At 37.9% G+C, this 19,703-nt stretch overlaps 1 protein-coding gene across 1 annotated transcript; it reads right to left on the bottom strand.

Annotated features, from left to right (window-relative positions):
* Window positions 1–6,778: 6,778 nt before the first annotated feature.
* On the bottom strand, window positions 6,779–19,546 carry SKIL (SKI like proto-oncogene). Its single transcript, XM_074153556.1, has 6 exons — window positions 18,440–19,546; window positions 13,457–13,554; window positions 11,691–11,929; window positions 11,237–11,478; window positions 9,936–10,160; window positions 6,779–6,940 (listed from the first exon to the last, which is right to left on the bottom strand). The coding sequence occupies exons 1-6, from the start codon at window positions 19,544–19,546 to the stop codon at window positions 6,779–6,781; spliced, it is 2,073 nt and encodes a 690-aa protein (XP_074009657.1).
* Window positions 19,547–19,703: the final 157 nt, after the last annotated feature.

Here is a 19,703-nt window from a genome sequence, read left to right on the forward strand (position 1 = left end):
ATATACTTTGTCAGTTATAATTAACACTACCGATATGTAAGTGAATATATGTTAGTACGTTACAAGTGAACAACGATTCACAAGATCAATAACAAAGAAGAATGACTTCCCAACTATATGCTAAATAAACTGATCCACTTAGGGCAATATTCTTAAAAATTCACCATTTTTAAAGGAAGTGCTACCCGTGTGTTTATTTCAACAGTGTGAACACCTTCAAAATCAATCTTTTTACCCTGTCACTCCAGCAGTTTTTCCTTGATCAGCATTGTTTCCTCTGACAAACGATGGATGTTGCAATTAGTCACCCTTACACAAGCTATCACCACCCCATGACTTTTTCTTCTCAAAGTGACTCACCTTGAACTATTTCTTTGCAGGGTTTTTCAGCCCAAGAGCTTCTCCCTCGCTTGGAAATGCAGTGGTACAAAAACACATCACGGGATGCAGAAGTAAAGAGAGTTAAACTCTTTTAAGTGGTACCATCAGTTGTTCATTTTCTTCCATACTAAAGGCCGAGCTCATCAAAATATTACCAATTTCTTCTTCATCCTGGTTAACATGGCTCATTTCTCTCTTCAGCTGTAAAATACAGGTAAGTACATGGTAGCGTTTGCAATAATCTGAAACATAATCAGGATTTCCTATATACGAGACCAGTACCTTAAAATAAGGACAAACCGTTTTTGCTCTGATTTGAGGGGAAGGAAAAATATCTAAGTGTGTCAATGTGACCGCGCTTGCTTATCTGTCAACACCCCCCCCCTCCTTTTAGTATGAATAAAATCACCTAGAGAATCCCCAAAATATTATTTGTAGTAAAAGTTGTAATTTTTTTTACTACAACCTACATTTTTTAAGTGACCGACAATATAGTTATTGTCATAATAGAATATAGCTAGAATATATATAATATGGAATATATAAACAGAGTATGTAGCTAGAATATATATATAACAGAATATAGCTACTGTTTTAAGTGGAGGAAACTCAACATAAATGGAAGACTCATTCGCATACAGCTTACAGGAATTCTCTCTTACAGCTTACAGCTCCCTCTTTTCTTCGTGCCTCCTCCCTCTCTCTTCTATTCTGATTTTTCTGCTATTTTCTGCTCCCTGATGGTAGACAAAAATGTTAAGCAACGTAACAATGAGATTTACAGAAACTAAGAACTCCTGAAAATCCCTGTAGGGCTTATTTTCCATCAGCAAATAAAGTATAATTCTCATTTCTGGTTTTAACTTTTTATAAATCTCAGCATTTTATACAGTTATGTGTGATTTTTATCTTGTTTATTAAGCTGATAAGGAGGATGTGAACAACCTAACACTGCTCGAGTAGTCAAGCAGCAACAAAAGCTGCGCACCAGAGAAATGCCAAATACACAAGAGGTTGTACTTACACATATAAGTACCAACTTTATGTCAAGTTACATAAAAATCAGTGTTAATAATATCTTCGCGGAGCCATAAAAGCTTTAGAAAATGGGCTCACGCTGAGGGAGGGCAATTGATCTTGCAGATTTTGCTAAAAATGCCCATTAGAAAAGCGGGGGCCTGCTGCCGGCAGTGGGAATCCTGCTAACAAGATTCAGTGTAACCAGGTTTTAATTCAGTGTAATCGAAGGAAGGAAGACTCTCTCCTCCTCAGAAAACCATCATTGTTAAACAGTTTCCAAAAATACAAGTTTAGAAGTCACTGTTCAAGAATATGATGAAGCCAAGGGTTCTGACATTACAGTTCTTTATTTGTTTTTGAATCCACAATCTATACAGGTATTTACAAGGCATGAAAATGGAGAACAGCACAAAATACAATTGAGGTATAAGCTAAGAGCACAGTATGTCATGTTTCAATAAATATAATTCAAAATTTGTAAACTAAGTGACCAGATAGATGCATCTTGTTTACTAAAACCATATAAAATATCTGTTAAATCTCACGTGAGGTAGAGGACAGTTTTGTGTGTCATGTAATGCAACCACAGCAACTCTAACAATTAAGACTGTACATCATTGGCAAAGTATTAAAAATCGTTGAATGCACTGATCATTTTTTCACAGGCTTTTTACTCTGGTTTCAGAATAGTCATTCAACCCGTTGCCTTCAGCTAACACAGACTCTGCTGTTTTGCAGCTACTTTCTGTAATTCCTTAACATAATCACCCTGGCATGTCAACATCAATAAATACTTCTGAGAGCGAGTATGAAAACACAAGAACAGATTTTGTCAATCACAGAAAGCAACGTAACGGCAACAAAATATTTCAGACCAACTTTTTATTATTTCCTAGAATTAGTTTAAATACAGTACAGCTGTGCTTTCCTTTAAGTGAGGTATCTATATTTGAAGAAAAAAAAATTTCAATGGATATCATTACATTTATTCAATTTTCAAATAGCAAAGTTTTATACCATTTGTTTGCTGTGCTTGATGAAGTGCTTAAAACCCATTTTTCAAGCATTTTCCAACTGAACCACTAACCCTGACAAAAAAATTTTCTAAGTAATGGAGACACGCTACAAAAATCACCGTGCGATTTTTAAGCATTAACTGCTGACTTTCACAAGAGCTAAAAAATGAACGTCCTTTTGAAATAGAGATATGCAACATAACAGAAAATGCTACAGGCTTCCTGTAATGAAAACTGATGAATGCTCGCACTATAAAGGTAATGAGCAAAAGGAAAATCGAAATTTGCAGCTTTCTGCTGCTTACTATTGGCAGCTTAAATAAAATCACTGAAATATTGCAAGCACAGATTAACAGGTAAGTGTAATTATGTCTTTTGTCGACTTCCACATTCTAGAAAACTCCGTTGTGTGGATTAATTACACGAATTAAGTGCAGAAAAAATACAAAGTTGTTATCTTTACTGACAATCAAAATATATACTCTACAAAGAAGTGAATTCTAGGAAGCTGACCGCTGACAGCATTTCAAGGCCAACTTCACCACTAATGCTAGGAAAGTTTTCCAAAAATTTCATAACACATTCTAGCTATCCCCTCCCCCAATACAAAACAAAAATGTATGAATAAAACGTTGTGAATTCTAAAATACGGGCCAAGCCTTATTTTTTCAGGCCACCAGTAGCTTTATGCTCCCACTCAACTTTTCCTACTTCACTAATTGCATGATGTCTTTACTATATACAAATGATTTTACACCTAAGCTATTAATATATTAAATATAGAATAAAATTAGTTTCAGGATGTGAAACGTAACTACATTTATCTAAATACTTAAGCTAAACGATATGCTTTACAAAAACTAAAACACAGACTTAACTAAGTTTGGAGATTTAGGTAAAAATCTCTTTCGTCTAGGGATACGTGGCTACGCCGCGAACAACGGTGCTTTCAGACTGCCAGAATTAGAAGAGTTTTACTCTCTAAACTACTCTTATATTTTCTTGTTGAATAGAGCACATAAAGCTCGTGAAAGTTCTCTTTTTAAAAAGTATAGGAGCAAACGAGGTATTTACCTTAAATCCTACTTACTTTGTTCCAAAAGACGCACTAGGCAACTTTGATCTTGGTCTATGTGTTACCGTGCAACTTTCAAAATCATGGACAATTTGAGGATTTTTTTCCTAAAGGTTTCATGTCACAACTATCTGGGAAAAACGACTTCCTGCCTGAAAGATCAGCAAGCAATAACTGAAGGCAAAACAAATAATAATACATAAAATGAGCATGCTGTGACTAAAAGTGAGGATCTAATGACAGAATTAGTTTCTACCATTAAGTGTGCACTTAAGTGAGGGCCCTTAAGTGTGCATTCCAAGTTCCTATATTAGGCTGTAAAAGAAACCATTCAATATAACTAGTAAAAGGTAGTGAAAAAAGGTCAACATATATTTTATTCTAGAACTTACGCAGGATTATTTACAGTTTACTAAAAAACTATCTTTCAAAGAACATGAACACACAAAATCTATGGCACATTTATGTGTACATTATTACTTAAAATCGGTATAAAATTAAGTCTACATATATGAAAATTATTTATGTTATGTAAAGAGCCTGAAAGTAATATTTAAGAATTTTAAGAGGACTACAATAATTTAAAATGCATTCTAAATTCAGACTAACTAAATGGACTATTTACAAAGCTACTTGAAAAGTCATTTTAATGAATGTTCCATTAGCTTTTTCGGCCAGATGTTTTCAAACGATCTGGAGGCCTTATCTGCAGCTGGAATTGCTAAAATTTCATATAGCTGCTCGAGTTCTTGCAACAGTGAAAATATTGGTACAAACTATGCCCACCAGCAGTTTAATAGCCTGATAAACCGGTTAAGAGGTGGTTAAGTGCTGGCTGAGGCACAGGAACCCGGGCTATACTAGTCCTCCACCACGATCGCCATCACCGAAGAGGCAAAAGGGGAAATTTTAGCTAAAGTCACATACCGTAGACAAGACCTGAATGAAAACGGAATATACAGTATTCTAATATAGTAATCCCATGAGGATTCCATACATTTAACAGCTAAGCTATAAATACTGTGGTAAATTAGTTACTGCAGCTGTATTATACGAGTCTGTATGGCCTTATCTACACTGACAATCGAACAAGCCTGGTTCAAAACACTGATACTGAAAAGCAACTAGAAACGGTATCTCTTGATTCTTTAATAATACCCGGATGAAACTTTCTAGTTTTCCAGGATGGTGTTTTCTTACTTGCCCATCTAACTAACCCAACGTACGTTCCGTCATTCAAGCTGGACTACTTCAAGCTCCATTCCCTAATAATGATAATAATTTCACACTTTTATCAATGTATTTTTTATCACACTTTATCAACACTCTCCCTATAGCCGTGTTTTTGGTGGTTGTCACAATAAAACATTCATTGTGTTTTTAGAAGCAAGCGGTGCACACACAACCAGAATCATTTTAGGTTCAGCACCTTTCCTTCCAAACCATGCTGCAAAGACAGGCTTTTTCCTTTTCTTTTTTTTTTTTGTGTTTTTTTTTTTTTTTTTTTTTTTAAAGCGAAAATTTGGAAATGGGAGTTGAAGAAGGGGAAAATGTCATCTGGGTCTTTTGACCAACACTGACAAAGAAAGAACTGTTTGGTATTTTTTTCATCTAACCTGCTTTAATCGTCAGTGTACATATGACACAGAGTTCTTAAAATTGTACACAGCTGTAAAAGAATCATCCTATGACTCCATGACTCAATTTACCACCTCGTTTCTCATTCAATTTAAAGATATGTGCAATTTCATCTTTCTCTGTGATATTCAGTCTTTATACCATTAAAAGAGAAACAAAAAAGAACTTAGAAGTTTTCAGCTTTAGTAGTTCAGGGAAAAAAATACATCAATGTAGGCTTTTACTAGTGGTTTCATCCAAAAATTAACTGAATTATTAAGAGAATAATAAACCCAAGTACCTCAAAACCAGAAGCTAAAGCAAAAGTTAAAGTTATGTAGTGAAATACTAGAACTATGAAAATATTCCTCGTCACTCACAGCCAACATCTGTCAGCTGAATGAAACTTTTCAGAGGGAAGTGCAAAAAAGTTATTTCTTCATCCAACCTCGTAGTCATGCGTTTAATCCACAAGGAACCAGACTTCTGAAGTACTCAAATGTTGTATATACATAAAACAGTAATTCTGTACAATTCCACATTTGCAAATGTTATAGCTTAACAAACATGCTGTATTTCCTAATTCATGGTAACATTACCATGCCGTTCAAATACAGAGACTATCAAAATGATTTTCAAAGTGCCATATCGCAGAATTTTAATTTTTTAAGCTATTATCGCAATGTCAGTTAAGGCTTGTTCTATGTAATGGAAGAAAAACCCACAAGCTGGCAAGAAGCTCAAAGGGTGGAGGCTTAGAGTACTAAAGGAACTAACATATTTTTTAATAAATATTATTTTTCTTGAAAGCGTATCTGAAAACCAGTTAAGTCAAGCTTTCTCAGTTTCTAGAAGGAAAAGCCCCACCCTTAAGCCTTTTATTAACGTTTCTTTCGTACTTACTCTATAGAAGAAAACAAAAGAAAATATGTGAATTTTGGATTTCCAAAGATTCCATTGCAATTGTAAATTTTTTTAATTTACAAAAAAACCCTAATGTTTTTTTCTTCCAGCACGGCAAGCAAATGCTGGCTCTAGAACTCTTTAGATTGATAACAAGTTATTAAATAGAAAATACTGAGAAGATCAGCTTGGCTTTACACAATGAAATGGGAAAAACGCTGGTCAATCACTTTTGGTGATCAATCATCTATCATTGTGGCGATTTTGAGTATTTCCTTACAGATGAAAAGTTGCCCTTGCTCCCCCCAGTTCGAGAATACATAATTCTCACTGAAACCCAAACTATTTTTGACCTCGAAGAATTCAGAATGTTTTTAATGTATTTTTATAACTGGATGTGCAATTGATAGCAAAATAAAGATCACCACATATATTTTAACAGACAATGTTAAAAGGTAGAGAGTCCTCAAGACTGCATTAGAAATAGACAGAAACTGGTCACTCTAAATCAAGAGTTTCGTATTTTTCATTGTTTGAGAAAAACACCAGTACAAATAAATGCAGATTTTCATTGGTTAGGAAAATCTAAAAATGTATACCTATCTATCTCTATTTATTTATATATATGTATACCTTCATCCGGACTTGTCTGGGAAGTAGAAATCTGTAGAGAATACTTATTCTCATCACACAGAAACTGCTCACCATTCATTAAAAACCAAAACACCCTGTTTGAAGGACGCAGTCATGCTTCCTCTTCTCATTTCTATTTTCCTTTCCCATTTTTTGAAGACTTCAAGATCTGTAGCTTCAATTCCTTTATCATCATCTCTAACTTTTCCCTCGCCTCTCGTTCTTGTCTCAGTTCATCCTGAAGCTCTTGTCTGTCTGCCTCCGCGTGATCCAATCTCTGTCTCAATTCTGCTAGCTGGAAAAGAGGAGAGAGAGAGGCAGAGCAAATTTTAGCAAACTTATTTGCAAACGTCAGCAATTCACTTCAAGACACCACTGATGACCACCCTGTGCATCAGATAAAAGTATTTATGAGCTCATCTTCTACTGTTACCAAGAATTATGCAGTTACCTACTCCACCGTTAGCAAATTATATCAATATGCAAAGTTGCATAAACATCATACTACAATAAAAAAAAAAGGGAAAGTCTAATTTTTAAATACATATAAATTGCAGTTATATGAACTGTCACACTAGACCATGTCAATAATACATATAATCTTTTAGGAAGATTGTGATGATGTCTGCAGCAGGCGTTTCACAAATCCCAAAATAAAGAGCACTTTTTCATTTCCCAGGTTCCCTTCTCTTACCTGACAAAATATTACTTATTTCAAAGCCTGAATGCATTTCTAGAACAAACAAAACCACCAACACTGTTTTTGATACCTTTTAGTGTAAATGAAACAGAATTACCAGCAATAACACCCAGAAAATCTTGAACATAACTGCCTGTGCGTTTATGTGTGTGTTCAAATATAAACATGAGTTCACCTAACTTCTTTTTGCCAAATATTTTGTGTTTAAACACAGAAATTAAATAATTTTTTCAACTTGGGAGTACAGTAAAACTGAAACTTGCTAGAGTGTCATCAAAACTTATTTACAGTGAGATCTGAAAACCTCTGATGAATTTTTCAAGTGTGGGAAAGCTACTGTAAAATTGCTTGTAAGTATTCTACCAGCAGTTAAAACAGGGAGGAGACTGGAAACCAGTTACCTTCTCTCCCATTGACTTAAGGGGTTATTTCTTACAAAAACACCTCACTGAATCTAAAAAAAAAAAAAAATCTGCCTTTATAATGACAGGTATCTATCTGATCTAAATCAACACTAAGCGTACACCTCACTGAAAATAAGGAAGACATGAGAATGAAAGAAGCAGGAGCCCAGAGGGTCACTGGGCTTCCCCAACTGCTATAAAATGTACTGGGCAAAGGAACTCCTGTGCTGACTTTAGAGAAACATCACATCCAGCGGCCTTTCATCTCCGCTTGTATAATCAGAAAGACTTAAACAGTTCTTTGTATAATCAGAAATATTTAAGCAGTTCTGAGACGGTAATAGGCTATTCATGTATGTCTCCCGACTCCAGTAAGCTGTGGCAGTGCTGTCATGCCCACTGCCTGCATGTTGCAGCACGTACTACACATGCACTTCTCCGGTTGAGTTTTGTTTTCCAGCTCTAAGGAAAGGTTCCAGTACTGGTTATACTGCCCTACTGTGATTGACAGCGTAAAGCAACAACTGAACTAGACAATTCAACAAGTAAGTCAAAAAGGGGGAGAAGACACTCAGTGCATCTTCAGGCAGGCCTAGAAAGAAGCACAGATATTTAAGCAAGTTGCAAATCCAAAATTACTCATTTTGTTTAATGTACAAAGAGGGTTCCTCCCAGTCGACAGTTCTGAGAGAATGGGCAGCCTGGGCAACTGCTTCATGATGACGTGGGATTAAGGCTTTTTTTTAATTGCTGTATACACAGCTTGGGAAAGGTTACTGGTTGCCAGGACCTCTGTTTAACTCGGGTACTTCTGACAACTGCTTGGAACCCAGGGTCCAAAATCTATTCTAAGATGTGGTAAGTGGAGAAAAAGGTTCAAATTGTATGTTGCAAATAGCTCTACTGCACAGGTAATAACAGAGTAAACTTTCACACAAGGAACGTGTTTAGTTTTCGAAGTCTGACTTCAAAAGAAACAACCAACCAATCTCCTTGGGGAACAACCTATGGTTTTTACCCTCTAAAGAAAGCAAGCTACACAAGCCATATAAAACATGCTATACATGATTATCTTCATAAATTAGAACACGCTGTTACTTGCAGTAATAGGGCTTGTACCAGATGTTTAGTAAATCAGGCCTTAGTCAGAGAGGATTATTTCTGGCAGCAAAGGCCAGGAATCTGTGGAGTGGGATGTCATGAAATTAAATTCATGAGAAGGATTTATGATGCTAGTCTCTGCCCTACTCCCCAAAAATACCAAAACCTGTCTCTCAAGTACTGCCTGTTTGTTAGTTTGAGACAGTAAGAACAGGAAATACACGCAGCTATGATCAAATGACCACAAAGCTCTACTGAGCTGAAGCTTCAGATTTCGTTTACTTTAAAAAAAAACCTGTAAAGACTAGTTTTCTTTATCACAGTACAAAATACATCACTATCCATTTAATCATAACTGCAACTGGTTTTGAAAAGGGGCATTCCAAAGCTCCCTTTGGCATTAACTATATTATTCCCATTGGAATGACATGAATAACCTCCAGCATAAAGAAGCAATACTAAAAGTTAAAAGGAAAGTGAAAGGAAAAAAAAAAAAAAAAATCTCTATCGGTTTTGACATATGAACCCAAGAGGTAGGAATGAGAGAAAAAAATATGGGTTTCCTTTCCAAGAGAAGTCCTGAACAAATGCTTTGATAGAGCACAGAAGGGGGCTCATCAGATAGTCCAGAAAATTCTACCACCGAGGAACAGAAAGAGCAGCAAGGTAGGCTACCAATCTGACAAAAAGGTCTTTGAGAGGTTTGGATTCTTTTTTTAACATAAAAGGAAGAAAAAGAGGAATTGCTTATTTCTGTAACTAAAATAAGGGTGTTTAATTCTATAACGCAGGCAAGCCTACATACGTTAAAAACATGATTTCTTTTAAATGAGTATGTAACAGGCCTTCTGTTTAAGATTAATATTTCATCAATAACATCGTATGCTTCTGTAAGTTGCATTCTATCTCAGTTTCAATCAAAGAACGGGGAAATAAATACTGCTGTCACTGGGACCTATTTTGGTATCCGTCTATGGTGTGCAAGACACATGGAGAAGATGAAACCTTAAGGTGCTGAGCAACAGCTTGGCAATTTCTTGATAGACTAAATACCATCTGGTTTGAAGCGAACTTTCCCTTCTCACCTGTGCTGCATATTCAGCTTCTTTGTCTTTTTCTAAATTGGAGTCGCAGCTACACTTTTGCTTCATCACTTGGTCCAGTTTCTTCTCTAAGTCTCTCTGCTCAAAATAAAATTCTTCCATTCTTTGAGCATGCTCCGTTTGCAAACATTCAAGTTCTTTTTGTAAATTCTGCTGCTCTTCAGTTAGTTCCTTCATAGCTTTAGAGTTGCTTAACATTTCCACTTCCTGTCAAGAAGAAGCAGGGTCACATACACCTTGGTTCTGAACCCAGAAAAGTGAAAAACTGAATTTACATGTCTAGCTGGAAACACCGAGGCCAAAAAGAGCACATTTATCTGATAACAATAGCCTGGTACCACTATTTATCTACTTATCAACGACAGCCTGTAGCAATCATTTCTTTTTTAAGAAATTATTTATACTTCCAAGTACATGGAGCTTCCAGAAACAGATTCACAACTTCCAGCAGTGAACCTCAGAAAGCAGCAACGTTGATCTACTAAAATATACTTTGAAGATGTAAGAAGTGCATAATCAGAAAACAGAATAATGTGTCTGCTTTCTTTTTCCACTAGCATTTTGTTATTTTTTAAAAGTCTTTATTTTTTTAAACTCATCTACAAGCTCTCCAACAGCCGAGCAACTTAAAAGCAGCAGCTCTAGGGCCCTATCTGAGCTCACAGATTCTGAGCTTAACATTAAATAAACTAAACTTAACTAAAATATTAGGTCTGGTCTATGAATGTAAGAAACAAAGGTGGTATTTACCTCAATTCAGAAAAGAGAAATGAGGCAAAATCACAAGTGAACACCAATATCTAATGTCATCCATTATTTAAAAAGGCTAACGAAATCCCCCTAAAAACAAGGGCTTATCAAACAGAAATAGGAAGGTGATATTCTTTTTTATGGAGGGCAGTGAGAAGCCCATTCCTAGAATATCGATGTCTGCATCTTTAAAATCCTGAAAACTGAGAAATTTTAGAGAACGTAAACTCCATTTGCCAAAATATTTTTAAACATTTTGAAGTGAAAGAAGTAGTTTTCATTTGGGTAAAACGAAGCAGGAGGTGCTTGAACACAGTTGCTGCAAACTGAAAAGACACCACTCTAGTGAACTCGAACCTAAAGAGCATCAGGGATATAAAAGATCTGGTGTCTGGATTCAAGCTGGGGGAAAAATTATCTGTGTGTTTTGGTGTTTCTAAATGAACGTTACCTGTGATACTGATTCTAGAACCAACAAACCAACATCAGTTTCCTGATGTCAAAAGTGAAATGCACTCAGATTAGCACCATACCATTTGAAGCTGCTGTTTTCTCCGCAAAATAGTATTTAGTTTTTCTTGCTGTTTGATGTAGGTTTTCATTACTTCTTCCATGATCCTCCCCTTGTCATCTTCACAGCTGATGTCTTTCATGAGAGTGGGGGACAAGGTTCGCACATCATTATCTGCTTCTACACGGCTGGACTCTCTAGTGATTTTGGAAGAAACGCGTTCAGATTTTCCACCTCTTGCAGAACGAGTTGACACAGGTGGATCTATAAAGAGAAGAAGAACACAGCATAATAATTGCAGAAAATCAAACTTCCAGAGTGGAAAAAAAAAAATGCAAAGAAAACTGAAGATTATAAAAAGGTGAAAAGAATTTTCTAAAAACTGAAGTGACATCACAAAATACCAGCTTGGTGTTGAGGTTTGCAAAATTACATGATAAAAAAAAATTGACTTCAACGTAATTTTCACTACTCACCTAAATGTTTATGCTGCTCCACGCCAGTTTTCAAGTCAATTTTTTCCTGCTCTTCAAGAGAAAGCTCCGGATAGGAGGCGGCTTTTTTGTGTTTTCCACTACTGAGCTTCTTTTCTGACTGTCCAGGTGAGGATTTCATTACTTCTGAAGCTTTGACTGTTGGTTTTGCAACATCCTTATATTGTGATGCAAGAGATACATTTGGGGCAACCACTTTATCACACATATAAAGGTAGTAACTGAAACAGCAGAAGAGTAAAAATTAAGAATGAAAGGTAAGGCATAATAAATGATGACTGGTAGAGAGCAGTAAATTTAATTTCATGTGATTTCACACTGTAAAAGCTTCAATGAAAAATAAGCACGTCCTTTTTAAATTTTTCCTATGCAAAAGGAAATCCTAATGACCCACTTAATATTTACTGAGTAGATTATCTAGATAAGGTTTTGAGGCTATCAAACAGAAGGATTTTTCAAATGTGGCTGATTAAAAAAATCTATAGAAAATCATATGAAGACTTCATTTAAATGCAGAGTGAAATTAGAATGCCACTGAATCCAGATTCTCTAGTATTTTCATAATCCTTATATTAGCAATGGAGGATAGGGGAAGCGACCAGTGCAGTGGGAAAGAGCAGATCGCTCTTTACAAAGCAAATCTGTGCACTGCCAGCGCTGGGGCACGTCTGTGACCAAGCCTGGACCTTCCTTCCCACATATATTGAGCAATCCATCTGGATTTTCACAGCTCCTGGACTCCTGGGAGCATCCTTCTGTACCGCCCTAACCCAGCCACTCAGCTTTTGTCTCATACAGAGGGAAAAAGAGCGCCAGATGTGTTAAGGTCAGCGCTGAGATAACCAGTGTCTCGATGGTGGAGTCAAGGTTGCTGTTTTCAACACTTTCCCTTCTCCTAGTTCTCCCAGTTTGGAAGGCACCGACAGAAACAGCAAACCGAGGGACTGTCACATTCACGTGTGAACTGGTTTGATGTGTGTGTGGCTTTGACGGGTGCTGGTAGCCAAAAGACTCTAATCTCACCCATATACGGTAAAGGCATAATCACATGGGGAAGAGGTACGTCAAGAAAAACTGTTTCCCTTGTTGATGCAGATGACAAAGTGCACACTATGTTAAGGAAATGCACTCCGTTTCTAAACCAGGAAACTAATCAACAGACAATTCAGCTGCAGCCATGGTTCCAGTGTGGAAGAAAGCCTTCAAACATGTTTTACAAGTCTTTTTTGAAAGGAAATCAAGTTGCACTCATGATAAACAGGCCCTATGCAACTTTCCACGCGCGTGTATTATATTAAAATAAGAAAGATTAAAAATTACTCTGTCATTTCTACTCTGAAACGGGAAATTGTAATTACATTTCAATTGTATTGCCTACTGAAGAACACTCAGAGATCACAGCTTGAGTCCTGTACCAAGAAACCACTCATAAGCAGTTCATTAATATTTACACTAAGAAGAAGTTAGGGTTCAATTATTCCTCTGCAATCCCTTACAGTTTTCACAGAATCACAGAATGATCTGGGGTTGGAAGAGACCTCTGGAGATCATCTAGTCCATGCCCCCTGCCAAAGCAGGTCCACCTAGAGCAGGTTGCACAGGAACTTGTCCAGGTTTTCCTAACAGTTTTCCTAACAGTTCAAGCTGAAAATATATTTTTTTAAACTTTAAATACGTTTGGCTACTTAAAGATAATTCAAATACTTGTACATACAGTCCTTACAGCTCTACATAGGAAATTCAGTTACCTGGGATGGAAAAATGAGGGTGGTTGAGGATCGGTTTCTGCTTCTTGCTTTATAACTGGATACCACTGCGGTAATTCCAGGCTCTGCTGTGAATCTGCCTAAAGAAAATAAAATAAATTGATAATTGGAAGATGGATACATGTTATTTACAAGTTCATGAACACTCCTCAGTGGAATGGTATTTACACCATCAATGCATCCACACCAGAGAAACTGGGGGTAATGGAAAATAGAGTGGTTTCGGCAGAGCTGCAAGGTGATGCAAGCCACAGAAGTTCCTTCAATCTCCAGTTTCCCATTATGGGCAAAGCAGCAACAAAATTAAAAGAAAACCTCTTTACAAACCTATATAAAAGCTCTGCTGACTTTCCAGAACTCTGCCAGAGGCACGCTAAAAATGTTTGGGAGAAACAGAAAGCAGTAACTAGGATTCCCAGAAGACTGCAGGAGCCTTTTACAATAAAGTACCCACATCATAGTAAGCACTTGCCAGATACTTTATTACAAAATAAAACCTGTGAATAAAATTGAACCATTACTGGTGTTCCACAGACACCAGTTTCTTTAGTTGTCACGAATTTTTATTGCACAAGTGGGCAACGCTGCTGCAGTAACATGACAACTCCATTTTCTTTGCAGTAACAAACAAAATTAATTCAGTAGCATCAGAATAGATAATCTTAAAATCTTCTGTGCGTTTTGCATTTGGTTAGAAATGCTTGTTCTGTTTGTCTCCAGAAACATTTTTGGAATTGCTCTTTAGTCAAAAGAGGATACTTGGTGCTCCACTGCAAGGGTACTATTAATTTCAAGTGAAAGGTGTCTCATCTCATATTTAAACAAGACTCATAGCTAAGAAATTGGTTCTTAATTTCTTTGCATTAAAATAGCCTTGGGAAGCGGGTTTTTTGGCAAGGTGTGTTCGTCTGACCCAAGCCAGCAGCCACGCACCCACACAGCCGCCCCCTTGCCACCGCCCGCAGCGGGACAGGGACAACAGCAAGAAAGCTCATGGGTGAAGATAAAGACAGTTTAACAGGTGAAGAAAAGAGAAAAAAAACCAAAGGATATTTCTCACTACCTCCCACAGGTAGACTGATGCCCAACCAGTCTCCGAACAACGTCCACCTTAGATGCCAAAAACCCCCTTTCTTCTCCCTCTATCCCAGTTTTTATGGCTGAGCATGACTTTATGAAGTACGGAGTATCTCTTTGGCCCCTGCCAGTGTCTTGTCTACCCCCAGCCTACTTGCTGCAGGGGCCGAGCACGAAACCCAGAAAGCCTTGACGCTGCCAAAGCCAAAACACTGGTGTGTCACCAACACCCGTTTTAGCCACAAATCCAAAGCACAGCACCATAAAGGCTGCTATGAAAAAAAGTTAACACCATTCCAGCCAGATCCAGTATTTCTGGAAAGTTGCTCAATTAAAAAAAAAAAAAAAACAACCTAAAAAGCTAAAAAAAAAATCCTACTGTACCAAAAGCTTCACCTAGTGTTCTAACATCTTCACAATTTCTTGTGTACAGGGTATATTATCGGAAAAGTTTGTATTTACACACCCTGAAATAAACCGACGGCAACTTCCATCTCTGGCAGCCAAGAGAGTAGCCAATTACCCAGGGGTGGCTTGGACCAAGCTCTGCAGAATCAAACGCCACTTGATCATGAGAGACCAAATCCCATCTACGACACTCTGTGTCAAAAACTAGTCAAAACTTCCTGCCCACTAAATTCAGCTCTAGCAACGAAACTGAAATTGAACTCCACCCCTGCAGTTCCTCAAATCATTTCCAAGGCAGATAGAAAGGCGGGGTACAAGGAAGCTGAGCTACAGAATAGGAAATTAATAATCAAGCCTTTAAATAATAAAGATTTGAAATACAGCAAATAATCTCAAGAAAAAACAGCCTCATCCTGACACTTGTCAAGTCTCTTGTACTTACTCGGATCATTCTAATAATTTAAATATTGAACACAGATTCTTCTACATTACAGCTAGTACACAGTAATCCAATTTTAACTTCAGATTTACATCTTGTCCATGTTTTAGGACTCATATTTTAACATGTTTATATATTTACATATGAAATTGTAACTATCTTCAGGTAATCTGTATTTTCAAGTGTTAGGTCAGATTTTTACATTCCCACCTATTTCAAATGGAAAACAAATGTACTGTGTAACCATTACTGTGCATTTTATAAATGAATTACATAACTTGCACTCAAATTTTTACTTAGGAAAGAAAATGAGAGGTAATCATAAATGAACATGAAGTCTTTTTCTAACATGATTCCTTCCTCACCATCCAGGCTAATTAAATAGAGATAAAGCACGTATTTCAATATATACATGTGTATTTCACCACCTAACAATCTCTTTAGTTTAGATGCTCTTAAATCATTCTATAAACGCAATATATCCAAGTAAATCTAAAATTTAATTACTTCTATCTAAACTGTTTGAAAGGGCTACAAGAAAAAATGTCTTATTTCCCTTCTAAAGCCAGTTGTACAAAGCTGTTAAGAAAATATATATATATATATTTAAGTTGTGCTTTCAGCCAGTAGCTTTAGCAGAGATGGGATTTACAAAAATACTCAGAAGAAATGTTAACTGTCCACATCACGAGCTTTTCCCCACGCACGGTGACAAACTCAAGGAATTAAGACTGAGAAGCAAGACAAAGTTTTAAAGCAGGGCGATTATCAGAAACTGTCACAAAGTCCAAGGGAATGAGGATCTGACAGCGCAGAGATGAGCAGAGACTTTAGCGAGAGCTGGTCCCACAAAAAGCAGGTGGATGTGACACTGCAGTCTAGAACTCAACAGAAAACGAGAAACTTGGTGACAATAAAATATACAGCTCATAGCTTCCTTATTAGCACGAAGAACAGAAAGTAATTAACCTTTTGAGTACACTGCTCTTAAAATACTGAAAGCAAATCTGTGAGGTAAATCAACTCTGAATGAAACATGAAGCAGAAAGGCAATGCACAGGCTCTAAGATGCTCCAAAGACTATGGGATTTAATTAATAATTTATTATTACTGGCTGGACAAAGACCTAGCCAAGGGCAACTGTTCTTCCTGGGCCCTCCAAGATAACCTCAAAGATGTGTCGGCACTTCTGAGGACTGACTCAGCAAAAGTGGTTAAGGAGGTGACAGAACAGCAAATGGCACACCCTGCAAATATTTTTCCCTAGGAGCCTAAGAAACAGGAATGTCTACACATTGTACCTGACACCTCTCTCACAACACGAAACGAGGTAAAGAAAAGGCTACTGAAGCAGCACAAGCTTCCCCAGTACAAGGAAACAGAGGCTGTGCTCCAACACTCCCCTAATTAAAACTCTTCTCATCTTTTGTACTTTCCAGATGAACATCCGTGAGACCAAAAAAATGAGAAGAACCCTCCCCAGCCGTTTATCTTTGTCCAAGTTTTCAGTTTCTCTCTCATTCCGATTTCAGATCCTGCTTTGTAAGAAAAAAAAAAAAAGCATACAATTGGAGTCTGCAATGGAAGACTCCAGAAAGTTTTTCTATCTCATTTGCAGCGGTCCAGTCCAGATGGCTGTTACTGCTAATTTCAGCTGTTTTTTCCATCTGTATATGTGAAACTGAAAGACCTTGTGGTCTGAAATCTGCTACTGTGAAAAGGGAAGCAGTATTATAGGTATAAATACAGAAAACTATTTCCACCGACGCATCCACCATCCTGTAGTTTATTACCTACACTGGCATTGGAAGGATTAAGAGTGTTTCCTTACTCTGAACTTACCTGCATCTTCAACTAATTCATCACGTGGAAGCACGCCATACTGCAGACTTTTGTGGAAATTTTCTCCTAAAATCCCTTACTGCAGGCTGGCACAACTGTAAAAACACCTGTTACTGCAGTTAAGCCTTCCTGCAATGCTAACTTTTCAGAAGTTTATGCTGAAACACGTCAATTTACAACACGCCCTTTTGGGCTCAACCATCTGGACTGCTCTTCCTGCTATTTTGAAGTCCACCACAAAACATCCACCAAGCAAAATGGATATACAATCAAATCAGTAGCCATCAAACAGACATATCAATGCCAAATACGCTGAAAAGAAAAATAGTCCTGGGGCGCAAACCATTTAAAAACCTCTCAAGTTTAAATTAAACCCAAAAAAATCTACCTTCTGTAAGCGGGAACATCTGTGATGTTCAGTATTTATCTGGTGCTTGTCTTATTATTTAAAGTAGGAGCTCTCTAAGGGAAAAATAAGCTCTGTATTTTTGAACCACAGCACCGACTTGCAGGAAAAAAGTTAGGATGGCATATTTTAGGAAAAAATACGACATCTATTATTAACCATTGTCAAGATACCGGCCTACAGCTCATTACTTGGGCTGCTTAAAACCCCCTCTCTTTTTGGCATATTTCTCTATATAACCAGTTTAAACAGAAAGCTACTGCTGAACAAGCAGACTTTGGGCTTCTAAATAGCAACTTATCAATGCACCATTACCCTGCACGCAGAGTCATGAGATGGGTGGTTAGCAAGGCAGATCGCCATACACCGCACGTGTGCGGGCTGGAGTAAAAATAACAAAGGAAGAATTAATTTCTAATACTTGATTTTCAAGGTCTTCTCTGCTTTGCTCAGCTGCTGCAACGCACACCGCATAAAACATACTGAAAGGTCAAATGGGAGAATGATGATTTCCACAATATCTCCAAATTTTCCAGAGACTGCAAACCTTAGAACAAGAACCAGCAAAGCCAAACCAGCTCGAATGAAGTTACTTACAGCCCAAAGAGGGAAGAGATTACCGCACCTTTTAATGAGAACTGTATTTCCATGGTGAAGCTCTCTCATAAATTTACCTTAGGCTTGATTTGACAAGCATTCCCATTTACAAAAAGCAAGCAACGCGCTTCCAAAATAAGTAATTACGTGTGAGCTGAAAGAGACTTGGGAGTTTTACAAAAGTAGGTGAACTTACTTTGGACCGAGTTCTTTTCTGGTTTTTCTCGCTAAATTTCTCCTTCATTTCCTCCAAGAGATGCTTCAGTTCCCGCTCCTCCGATGTTCCTAAGTATTTTTGGTTAATATGCAGGTAGCAGTGCCACTTGGCCGATTCGAACCCCCAGTGGCAGGTCCTCTTGTCCGGGGATCTGTGCGAATGCATCACAAACGTCTGGGGCGAGAACATCCCGTAGCACTCCAAACACTGGATACACGGGTCGTCCGGTGCCAGGTAGAACTGAGGTGCGAACAAGCCCTGGCACTTGCCCAGGCATTCGTGCTCCACTTCAAAGGCACTGCCAGTCTCTTTCAACTGGGCCAACGCGTTCTTACCGGGTAGAAAACCGCCATTTTGCGGAAAAGTGCGAGGACGTAGTAAAGCATTGCATAGTCTCTGAGCGTCAGTCAGCGTAATCAGCCCACAGGAGGGAGCATTGAATGGAAGAATTCCCAAAACCTTCAGAATATGAAGCTGGTCGGAAGTGCACCTCGAGCAGTATATATACAGTTCGTCACACACCGTATTGATCTGTTGCAGCGAAAAGTCTCGGAGAACCGAATTCAACACTTGAGGCAGGCAAAGCCTTTTTTCTCCTCCGACTTTAAAACAAGAGATGGATTCCCCCTCCAGTATGGTCTGGGTGAGTTCCGTAGAGCTGTCCGGAGGAATGAGCAGCGGACCAGAAAGGATTTGCGGTGATGGAAGAGGCAAGAAGACAGTGGGTGACATACTTTCCTGGGAATAACGAGCCGAAAAAGCTGCCGGTCCACCCAGTGAACTCTGGCTGCTCAAGTGGAACTGTGCCAACGTGTGTTTCAAACCTGGATTTAAATTCAAAGGCTCAGATAGCGAAGTGCTGTTTGGCTTGGCGGTTTCCCCATCTGCCTCCACAGGAGTTTCGTCATATTCGTCCAAGTTTTCCTTCTTTATTGTCGGCAACTTGTTTATTACAACTCGCACTTTGTTATTTACATGCATTTCTGTCATTGCTTTCTTTAACGGAGGACTCCCATCCTCTTGGATCCCACTCCTTTTTTGGTCCGAAACTAGACCCAGAGGGAAGTTTATTTGTGGGCTTTCCATTGCTAAACACCAGAACTTTAATTAAGTCAGTCTTGAATGTGCATTTTCCTGCTTCTTCATACAAAAAAACAATTTCAAGTGATCTTGATTACCTCAGGCACACCGAATTTTGCACTCCTTTCCGTAAAATGTTACTTCTTCAGCCTCCAACAGCAAA

This window comes from Numenius arquata, chromosome 9, assembly GCF_964106895.1.
Source record: "Numenius arquata chromosome 9, bNumArq3.hap1.1, whole genome shotgun sequence".
Lineage (NCBI taxonomy): Eukaryota > Metazoa > Chordata > Aves > Charadriiformes > Scolopacidae > Numenius > Numenius arquata.

Excerpts from the sequence above, each read along its gene's own strand:
- SKIL (XM_074153556.1), bottom strand. The coding sequence starts at position 19,546 with ATGGAAAGCCCACAAATAAACTTCCCTCTGGGTCTAGTTTCGGACCAA. Across the intron at positions 11,930-13,456 it reads CCCTCATTTTTCCATCCCAG|TTACTACCTTTATATGTGTG; the intron begins GTAACTGAATTT and ends CTGCTGTTTCAG. Across the intron at positions 10,161-11,236 it reads GAAAACAGCAGCTTCAAATG|GAAGTGGAAATGTTAAGCAA; the intron begins GTATGGTGCTAA and ends TCTTCTTGACAG.